The following is an 11,484-nucleotide window of genomic DNA, read 5'->3' on the forward strand; positions in this document are numbered from 1 at the left end:
TCGAAATAAATAAACTTAAAAAAAAAAAAAAGAGAGACATGCTAGGATAAAAGAGAGGGAAATGCTGCAGAAGTGATCAAAAAGTGCAGATACCCTGAAATTTAGACAGATGCCAAAGGGACTCATGAAAAAGCAAAACGTGAGGAATCATCAGATTTTTGGACTTTGCCTCAAAATGAAGGCAGATTTAATATAATCATATCATACTTTATAGTAAATATAATTATATAAATAGAATATTATTCTATAACCATAATTTATAATAAATTGTAATAATTTATCGTATTTATATAAATATATATACAATATATATATTGTATTTACATAAATATAATATAAACATTTAAGTATAAACTTATTGCTACTGCCTGATGGAGGATGGCTGCATTTCTTTATTTCTCAGAACATGGTTCTGTGGTTTACACCAGCATTACTTTTTACAGTCAAATATTGAGCAATCAACCCAATAGAATTTCTGGCAATTTTATGTAGAAATTAAGCAGTAAAAATAACTATATGGACCTATCTGAGCTCTGGTTATTTGGTCGTAGGAACACGACCTTTGTGAAAAATCATACATTTCATACAAGTGATTTTAGTATGCTTTTTAAAATTTTAAGAACATTTTTTAAATGGTTATTTACTTTGAGAGAGAGAGGGAGAAAGAGAGAGAGAGCATGAGCAGAGGAGGGACAGAGAGAGAGGGAGAGAGAGACAGAGAGAGAATTCCAAGCAGGCTCCATGCTGTCAGCACAAGGCTGACATGGGGCTCGATCTCATAAACCGTGAGATCATGACCTGAGCCACAATCTAGAGTCAGACGCTTAACTAATGGAGCCACCCAGGTGCCCCAATTTTACTATGCTTTTTGACTGAAAAAGGACTAAATGTTATTTTTAATGGAAAACAGTTATAACATTATAGGGGAAATGTTTTATTTAAATCCGCCATAACGTAGGGGCGCCTGGGTGGCTCAGTCGGTTAAGCGGCCGATTTCGGCCCAGGTCATGATCTCGCGGTCCGTGAGTCCGAGCCCCGCGTCGGGCTCTGTGCTGACAGCTCAGAGCCTGGAGCCTGTTTCCGATTCTGTGTCTCCCTCTCTCTGACCCTCCCCCGTTCATGCTTTGTCTCTCTCTGTCTCAAAAATAAATAAACAATAAAAAAAAATCAGCCATAACTCTGAAATAGTAACAACTTTATTTTTTTTCAAGTTACTTTCCACCTATAGTTTTGCATCACTGCAGTGAGTAGGTGCCATTTTGCGTTTTTCTATTTTCGTCAGCATAGCACGAACACTGACTGTCATGGTCTTTGTAATTCATATTTTGCTGGCTGTATAAGAGTTCAACTGTTGATTTCTCACAATTAGTCAAATCAGTCACCGGACGGTAAACGTTTAGCCCGTCCAATTTTTGTTATTTGAGGTGCAATGAACCCCTTTGGGGCATTAGTTATCGTTTAACTAATTTTGCGTAACTTTCTTAGAATAGTTACCAGCAGAGCTATTGGATCAAAGAACAGGAATGAGTGTATATATATGGTTTTATTTTAATGAAAAATTCTATAAATTAAAATGTACTTTTCTATCTTCAATTTACAGCCAGAGTATGTCCTTTCGCTGGAATCTTAGAAAATGGAGCTGTACGCTACACAACTTTTGAATATCCCAACAGCATCAGTTTTTCTTGCAACACCGGGTAAAGACTTCTAACAGATGTGGAAGAACACTTCTGTGCCCTTAAGCTAAATATCAAGACATATTTAATTTGTAGCCTTCAGCCTGGACTTGCTGAAAACAAATCGATTTTAGTCCTGCTTTTAACTATAGCGCAGTGGTGTTGGGATGGGGTAAGGGATGGAGAATATAACAGCTAGTAAAATATGAAGTCACTAGTATCTCAAACTTTCCTTCTCCTGATTAATTACTCATCTGAGGAGGTACATTGGAACGATTAAAACTGGATGACAATTCTTTATAATCTCTGAGACAAATCTTGGCATGAAGGTTTAAATAGTTTAGGATTTGGACTTGGGCTTTAGTTATGAACCTGATTTGGTTGACTGATTTGGGAGTCTCTAGAAGGTTCTTTGGAGAAGGTTGGGAGCATGATGATGTAGAACATAGTTCTGCCAATCCTCACATGATACAGTACAGGATCCCCAGCAAGAAAGCACAAACGGTCGGTCGTATAGCTCATTTGCCTTATGAGCAAAGACAGTGGTGTTTGAGCAAAGACAGTGCTATGAGCACATAACAGTGTTATGAGCAAAGACAGTGACGTTGTTAAGTGCATGTTGTTTGCACATTAGGGCAAAGTTTTACTTAGGGTTCTTGTTTGGGATTGGAAATTAAGAAATACTATGTGTGAAAGAGAAATGGACTCCTTTCATCTGAACACCAATTAACTGTGGGCCTGATGAAAAAGGACCTTGAAACGACTGGCTTTGAGGAGACAATGCTATATTTTCAGTGGAAATGTACTGCGTTGTTTTTACCCATTTGTGTCTGTGGAGTGAATAGTTTTGGAAAATGAATAGTAGCCATAGCTCAGTTTGATTCACTTTTGGGGGTTTGGTTTCTACATGCACATCTACGGAGCACTCTCATTCCTCAGTGAGTCCCCTGCAGCCCTGAGGTGGGAGATTTGATGAACCTCCAGTGAGTGCTGAGCTCCTCAGGGAAACTGCATTACAAAATGGGGAAGCCGTCAGCAGCATTAATCTGAGGCAGTGCTCAGCGGAGAAGACATTTGAGGTGCCATCGATGGATCATTTTACTGCTTGATGGATTACATGTTCCTTTTGCAGGTTTTATCTGAGCGGAGCTAGTTCTGCTAAATGCACTGAGGAGGGAAGATGGAGTGTTGACCTTCCTGTCTGTCTTCGTGAGTCTGTGGGTCCCCCGTTATGGGGAGAGCGATTAGCTGGTGTGCCTGGGACTTTGCTGGTTTTAGCACTGTACCTTCCAAGCCCTGGAAATCCTTGCATCCTGGCTCCATTCGATGGCCGCTCATCCTTCTGGAGAGGGTTCATCTGGGTAATCCTCTTATCTCAGAGGATGTAATAACCCCTTTGGACTGACAACAGGGGGCGTTCTAGTCGTGAACACATTTGTATCCCCCACCTGGTAGAGGCAGGGATACCTGGGTTTACTCATTCTGTCACTATCGCGGTGGTTTGGCAAGAGCTTGGATTTGTGTGGCATTGGTCAATCAGGGACTGCCACCATTTGACTAGAAGAACTGGAAATAGTGAGATCAAACATCTTCCTCCCAGTCTGGAACCTTATTCACCCATGTATTCATTCACCCATTTATGTATTCTATAACCGTGTAGTGGGGACCTCATACGTGCCATAGCCGGTTCTCAGCACTGAGGCTACATGGCTAATGGAGACTTCGGTCTGCCCTTAGCAAGCGTGTCTAGCGATGAGGGAGAGACGGAGGTAACCTTAGCAGGGAGCTTAGACTCCATCAAAGGGCCTTGGATCATAGGAGCAGAGTGGGATTCCTTCAAAAAACACTGCTGGTTTATTCCGAGGACATTCACCCGTGCAACCAGTGTCGGCTCTGGGCATTGCTTACATAGGGAGGGATGCTCTGATGTTCCCTAACTCGTGATTCATAGGAGTCCCATCTTTGCCCAGGAGGCCCGTGCATTCCAATAACGGTTATGGTTCTTGAACATTCCAGAGAGGTCTGTCCTAGCAAAAGCCAGTGAAAAAGTTAAGCAATTTCAAATAAATGATAGTTTAAGGAAATGTGAACTACCAAAAAAAAAAGTGTTTTTTTAAGGATAAATTAAGTAGAGTTTTTTACTCAGTGGTAAGAATCACCATGGTTCTTTTTTTTTTTTAATTTTTTTAAATGTCTTTATTTTTGAGACAGAGAGAGACAGACAGACAGACAGAACGTGAGCGGGAGAGGGGTAGAGAGAGAGGGAGACACAGAATCCAAAGGAGGCTCCAGGCTCCGAGCTGTCAGCACAGAGCCCGACGCGAGGCTCAAACTCGTGAACTGTGAGATCATGACCTGCACCGAAATCGAATGCTTAACCGACCGAGCCACCCAGGTGCCCCAGAATCACCACGGTTCTTATAGTTTCCCTCATAAGCAGATTTATATTGATTATGTAAAGTCACTTTTTCTTCTTGGTTGCAAACACGAAGCCTACTTTTGCTGCAGCCTAATCTAAATGAGTGCTTCTCACACTTTACTGTACATGTGAATCACCTGGACATCTTGTTAAAATGCAGATTCCAATTCATGGGTCTGGGGTCAGGTCTGAGCTTCTGGAGTTCTAAGAAGTTTCCAGGCAAAGCCCATGCTGCTGGTTTACGGATCACACTTTGAGCAGCAGGGAGCTAGATAATCCAAATGAAATCACATCCTCGTCTGCACTAACTTCCTTACATTAGTATAACTCTCCCTGGACTTATTGAAACCCCATCTTAGTCAGGTCAGGATGACAGCCCCTGTGTCTCCACATAAAGCCACTTATGTGAGCTCCATACATACAGAGGGCAAAAGCAGGACATATTCAGTAGGAACAAAGAAACATGAACTAGCAGTGGGACGTCGAAGTCACAAAAGACTTTGTACTGAGTGCCATCATCAGCAATTAATGCAGGATGGTCCTCTACCAATTCTGACTTCCAGAAACATCTTCCAAGGCAGCATTTGGATCAAAGACTTATGGAAACGTATGCATTGTGTTACTGTCACAGACAATATTGACAAGACTTGGATTTACTTCATTTTTTTTTTTAGTTTTTTGACTGATACAGACATCTGATTTTCAGATCATATTTTCCTTTTTGACTTCTACAGTTGGTTATTTTTACCCTAGCATTTGATCAAATTTTGCATTTTCTCAAGTTAATCTTTGTTTGTTTTTTTTCTTTTTTTCCATTCTGGAAAGAGTATCTTTAAACGACTCAGCTATTTTCATAAAAGTGATTGTTCCTTCTTTTTCCAGCTGTAACCTGCCCTCCACCAGCCATACCTAAGTTTGCAACACTTAGTGTTTATCAGCCATTGGCTGGAAACAACTCCATCTATGGAAACAAGGCCGTCTTTGAATGCTTGCCACACTATGCCATGTTTGGAAATGATACAGTTACCTGCACGGCACACGGAAATTGGACTACATTACCAGAATGCAGAGGTAGGTGCAATGACAAGACAAAATTAGCGTGACAGTGTAGAATCCCATTTTTGAAAAGTATGGAAAATTCCATGATCGTTGAGTGTTTCCGGCGGCCTTTTCCAAGAAATGTTTATTGGCCTCCACCATGCGGATAGGTGTTGGGGATGCCAGATGAATGAAACCTGGCTTCTCACCCCAGAAGAGTTATCTATAATGCAATGACCTGTCTGGGGCCACCTGGGAGAGCTTCCCAGAGACGTGGAGAATGAGCGGAAGGCATGCCACAGGGCTACAGGATGTGGAAAGTCAGGGAGGTGTGAAACAACAGGGTGTGTGCACGGACAGCTGGATATCATGGTGAGGTTGGTCAAGAGAAGCCAGCGTTATAGTGGGGAGTCCTGGGAGACGAAGGTGAAAAACTGGGCTGTAGTCAGATCGCTATGAGCTTTTATGGTGTCCCTAAATTTAAGAATCATGAGAATATTCGGTTTAAAAAATTGTCAAAATTCTTCCCCTTTTAAATTGACCTATCATTGCTATCTTTGAATTTGTCGACTGCAAATCAAGTAAACAAATTGTAGAGTTTATCATGCCCACCAGGAATTATACTAAGGACTGCTACTTTCTCCTATGGTAGATATTATAGATATCTCTCGAATGATTCAAAACATAAGTGCTTTTTATCATGGGGAACTACTGCTAATAATACCTAGCACCTTTTGTGGGACTTAAATCCTGGGCCACATACTGGTCTCGTGTTGTACATGTGTCACCTCATTTAATTCTCCCGAGTCCTAAGCACTAGGTTCTTTTTTTCTTCTTCAACCTTTCACCTAGATGTGTCAACTGTCAGCATGTTGTGACTTTCTCTGTCTCCCTCTCTCTTTCCATAGACAGATGCTTTTTCTTCCTGAACCATCTGAAAATAAAGTGACACATCTTGACATAAATACTTACCCATAATACTTCAGCACGAATGTCCTGAGAACAAGAACATTGTCACTGTTGACAAGACATTTACCGTGTGTTCCGTTATTACCAATAATAACTTGGGCTATTATAATAATATAAACAACAACATTTATGTCATATGCAAATTTCCCCCAACTGACCGGGAAGTGTTTTTTATCCATGTGTTTTGTTTTACGTGGGATCTCGTCAAGCATCACACATGCAGTTTAGTCTCCTTCGGTTAAGAATGATCACTTGCCTTTTTAGTTGTCTTTCCTAGACATTTTTCAAGAGTACGGGCTAGTTGCCTTGTAGAATGTTCCATAATCTGAATCTGGTTGATTAGATTCAAGTTAAATGGTTTTGTTAAGATTCTTTGATAATCCTCGACTTAGTCAATTACGACATTGGGTGTTGTAAACCCGCACTTTCAGTCTTTTCTTCTATTTTTAATTAGCTTGCGTTCTTCTATAGACAAGGGCTTTTCTTTTCTCACTTGGGCTGTTTTTGTTTGTTTGTTTGAAGTATTATTATAGACCCAAGGATTCAAGTGCCAGGAAGCAGCACCATGTTTTTTCTTCACATTTCATGCTGGCTTCTCGTATAGACTGAAGACATTCATAAGAATTAGATTTAACATTTGAAATCCAATAATGGTGTGCTAGTGTGCGTGGAGGGAGTCTTTGTGTTTTAATTTCATGGTTTGTTGATTAAAAGAGACGGACTCTTTTTTTTTTTTTTTCTTTTTTCAAACCCACCCTCTTAGACTGCATGGAGACGAAGTATGGAATAAATAACACCCTGTGATTGTATAAGATCCCAAAGAACTTGCTAGCTCACTGATTTACTTTCAAAGCATTGTTGCTTCTTTTTTTTAATATCTAGGGGCTTGTGAGCTTAAGATAAGAGGGACAGAATTAAGCACATAGAAATTCTATTGCAGCTACAGGAGCACCCAGTGACTCAATGGGGGTAATGGAGACTGGAATGTAACTATTTCATAACCGACAGTCTACTATTTATCATACTAATATGTTTTATTGAATACACTTTTTAGAAGTAAAATGCCCATTCCCATCAAGACCAGACAATGGGTTTGTGAACTACCCTGCAAAACAAACGCTTTATTACAAGGATAAAGCCACCTATGGTTGCCATGATACATATGTCTTGGATGGCCCACAAGAAGTAGAATGTAACAAATCTGGAAACTGGTCCGCTCAGCCAAGTTGTAAAGGTATGAGATACGGGTGTGGTCTTCACACATCTTGAATTTATCCAGTGGATTGCCCTCCCTTGCCATTTTTTTTTGTTCCAATCATTTTCTACTTGTTGCTCAGACTTCCTTCACGGTTCTTGGTATGTGAAGGACTTTAGGACTCACATGGGCACGGGGGAGCTTCGTGCTTAGCAAGCTTGTTTGAGATGAGACTGTGGGAGATAAACAGATCCTTTGCAAGCACTGATCCCATGGTGGAGGATTGTATGGGTTTCCTGCGTGCGTCCTTTTCTGCTTTGTTCGAGTGCAGATTCTGCTCGTTGCAAAAACCAGCCACACATTAAAAGCTAGTTCAAGGAAATGAGGGTTTATCATAAATGAGCAACAGGCAATCACGTGGACATTGAAGGTGAGGAAATGGAATACAACTGGTCCTCCTGAGGATTGGAACTGAAAATCAGGCCCCATTGCTACTCTTTCCATATCTCAGTGGCCCTGTGGTCTCTCTCATCTCCATGTGTCCCTGCTTAGTCACCTCAAACCTGGCCGACTCTGGCGGACGTCTCAACCAAAGACTTATCACTAACGGGCGTCTTTTCCTGGAAACGCTGGTTCCTTTTGAACTAGGTGTCTGTCCTTGATCCTGTGTCACGTGTATGCAAAGGACAACCTGGCACTATATTTCTGCGCAGGTTGCTGCGGGGCTGGGCAGCTTGAGCAGAAAAGGAAGTTAGGCACAGCAGGAAAAATGAGGTATAATTAGTGTCTTAGGTTGGAGTCCCCTCGAAGCAGAGCCTGAGACAGGGATTCAAGTGTAGATGATTTATTCAGTGAGTGTCTCAGGGGAGAGTGAGGCTGGTGGAATAGAGTAGGCCACTGCTTCTCAAACTTCACTGTGCCCCAGAATCACCGGGGGGCTTGTTTAAACACAGAGTTTCTGATTCAGTAGATATGGGATAGCACCTGAGAATTTGCATTTTTACCAAGTTCCCAAGTGCTGCTGCTGCGGATCCAGAGACGACGTTTTGAACAAACATGTGGTCTCAGCTGGAGTCTAGTTTCAGTTGCATGCTCTTGGGAGCTGCTGGACCATGAATTCTACCCCAGAGTTGATCCCACCAAAAAGCATCGGGACCTGCTTTCTGTATTCCCCTTGTCAGGCGTCATTGGCTAAAGGCTGTTCCCTCGGTGTGGGGACTGATTTGCTCCCAGGAGAGGTGGCTCCCTTAAGGCTGAGGGCAATTTTTCAGAGAAAGGAGCATCTGTGAGCTGTTATCAGCCAACTCTCACAGTGGCTGATGGATGGTGGCACTGCCTCAATGAATGGGATCTAAGTGGGACAGTGGAGTTTTATATGAAATGGCAGTATCTGGTGGAAGTCCTTTTTCACTGGAGCTAAAATCTGATGCGGCTGTTTGACCTTCTTACGTGGCTGCCGTGGGGGGAGCAAAGGCCATCTTGGAAGCCGTAATTAACGGTTCTGTTAATAAACAACTGCTACCAGCAATGACACTGACACACTCACTAGGAACATTCTTGGAATCTTCTTGTCTTGAGCAACTTGTCTCCGTTGCACTCATCTGTTGGTTCAAATGCTGCATTGTCCCCAGAAGGACTAACTGAACTCCTAAGTCTTGATTACAGATATTCTCTCTTTCAGCTTCTTGTAAATTATCTGTTAAAAAAGCTACTGTGCTATACCAAGGAGAGAGAGTAAAGCTTCAAGAGAAGTTTAAGGATGGGATGCTACATGGTGAAAAGGTTTCTTTCTTCTGCAAAAATAAGGAAAAGAAATGTAGCTATACAGAGGATGCTCAGTGTATAGATGGTACCATTGAAATCCCCAAATGCTTCAAGGGTAAGTTTTACACTGGTACTTTTAGTAGGATTCCACTTGACCCTCACCATAATAAGTACTTGTATTACATAATGGTTATAAGAAGCCATGTCAGTTTGGCCACTGGATTTTTAAATTTTTTTTTTCAACGTTTATTTATTTTTGGGACAGAGAGAGACAGAGCATGAACGGGGGAGGGGCAGAGAGAGAGGGAGACACAGAATCGGAAACAGGCTCCAGGCTCTGAGCCATCAGCCCAGAGCCTGACCCGGGGCTCGAACTCACGGACCACGAGATTGTGACCTGGCTGAAGTCGGACGCTTAACCGACCGCGCCACCCAGGCGCCCCGGCCACTGGATTTTTAAAAAGAGAGTACGGGCACGAGGAAAGAGCAGGACGAAGCGATAAAACGGTCCTTTCCTCCGCTAGCGTTAACATTCTCCTTTCCAGTTCTTCCCCTTACAATCCAGGGTTGCGGTTTTAGCCAATGAGTGTTGAGGTGAATTATGCAATCTTGTATAATTCCAGATTAAGCTCGAATCATAACAGTAATAACATTGAATGAAATATCGAATACTAACAATAGTTACCACCTCTTGTTTCCCGATTACAGAGAACTCACCCCAGTTACAAAGAAACTCATGGTAATGGTAATTGGTATACAGATCTTCTAACATTTTTTCCCCCTTTCGTCAGCAATTCCCAGAGTTTGAAAAGTATCCAGTAGAGCAAAGTATTCATTAGAGCAAAAATATTTTAAGGAAGATGGGATTATCTTTGTGTGAGATAAAGAAGTGTATAAGGAGCAGGTTTTAGAACGGCCAACCTTTACAGTTTTCAGGGTTAGCGTTTAAATATCTCTGTCACTGTGAAGGAAGAGGCCAGAGGCTGAAGCTATTATTGGCTCCAAATTTAGAAGTGCTCCAAGAATGTTGACAGCCCTATATTGGGCAGGGAAGTTAGAGAAGAGAGAGGTTTGAGAAGTGACCAGCTAGAGACGGAGAAGGGAAGGATAACTAGTAAACCAAATCCACTTCGGAGGTTTGATTATCAGAGATATCCATGCTGTGGGGTAAGTGCTCCAACAGTGACAGTTATTCTAATCACAAATAGTCAGAAATGCACTGGATAAATTGTTGTTTTTCAAAATATAGCCGAGCCCTGGTGAGATGTGAAATACTGAAATTGACAAAGGACATTAAGCCTAGTGCAAATCAGTACACAAAATATTACAAGAGGGTAATTAAAAAAACAACAACAACAACAACAACAAAACACCAAACAGAGCTTTGTTGATGTATTTCTTCGGGCTATTGTCTCTTACAGTGTTCAGACAGATGCCGTGCTGTTAGTGCATGGGAGAATAAATAAAAGGCTGATACAATGTTGTTTTTTTTTCTTTTAATCTTGACTGTCAGAGTTACACAGAACCTTTTATTTTCTCTCTTGGATGTGCGTGCCTTATCATCTCCGTGATGTTTTCTGCCATCACTTCAACCTTTAACATAAATGGTTTTGTTCACAAAAACATAAATGGCTTTATTCATATAATTAAATTTTTTCCACACGTTTGTGCAACGTATTTGATTTGGCTGAGCTACTTGCCAAATTTAAGAAATGATTGTTCCTCTTAGAATCTTTGTCTTTTCCTTCCCAAACAGAACATAGCTCTCTGGCTTTCTGGAAAACCGATGCATCCGATGTGAAGCCGTGCTAAACGGGTTTACAGAGTCAAAATGAAATGCCACGCTTGTATCGGTGTTTGTCCAAGGACCATAACGGAAGTGGGAAAATAAAGTGACTGAACTTATTGCCTCTGTCACTGCGGCCTGGTGGCTGACTTCACGTATGTTAGCTGGGTCAAAAACACAAATACGCGGAACACGGCTAAGAAAGGGAAAGTGTACCCGATTATCCAGAAACTCCATTCCCCTCTCCCTCACTGTACTCTCAAATGCTTTCACCTAAGGCAACTGCAGTATTTTTCATAGAATGCTCCAGAGAACCGTCACATGAGCCCTCGGCTCTGCCTGGCGGTCTTAGCGCATTTTTCTAGTTTGTTCACTCCCTTCCTCTCCAACACGGCTACGTCTCTTCCAAACCCTCCTCAAACCACCTTCTCTCCCCTCTCTCTCCTGATATTTTTGCTCCTATGTCACCAAGAAAATAGAAGACCTTAGAAAAAAAATCTTCCCATGACCAAATCTGTCAACTTAGCCAGGATCTGTACCAGGTTCCTTGCCCTCCATCTTGTTGCCATGGATAAACTCTTGAGTTCCCATCTAAGGGCAAACCTTATTCACTGGACCTCATGCTCCTTCTCCTACT

At 41.8% G+C, this 11,484-nt stretch overlaps 1 protein-coding gene across 1 annotated transcript in view; it reads left to right on the forward strand.

Moving 5' to 3' along the window:
- The window catches only part of APOH (apolipoprotein H), a 12,088-nt gene extending 1,110 nt beyond the window's left edge, over positions 1 to 10,978 (forward strand). The window contains exons 3-8 of the mRNA XM_019818134.2: positions 1,601 to 1,697; positions 2,809 to 2,885; positions 4,978 to 5,166; positions 7,157 to 7,336; positions 8,979 to 9,176; positions 10,818 to 10,978. Coding sequence (XP_019673693.1) covers positions 1,601 to 1,697; positions 2,809 to 2,885; positions 4,978 to 5,166; positions 7,157 to 7,336; positions 8,979 to 9,176; positions 10,818 to 10,873 — 797 coding nt within the window. The 3' untranslated portion in view covers positions 10,874 to 10,978. The remainder of the gene's footprint in view (positions 1 to 1,600; positions 1,698 to 2,808; positions 2,886 to 4,977; positions 5,167 to 7,156; positions 7,337 to 8,978; positions 9,177 to 10,817) is intronic.
- The last annotated feature ends 506 nt before the right edge of the window (positions 10,979 to 11,484 follow it).

This window comes from Felis catus, chromosome E1, assembly GCF_018350175.1.
Source record: "Felis catus isolate Fca126 chromosome E1, F.catus_Fca126_mat1.0, whole genome shotgun sequence".
NCBI classification, from domain to species: Eukaryota; Metazoa; Chordata; class Mammalia; order Carnivora; family Felidae; genus Felis; species Felis catus.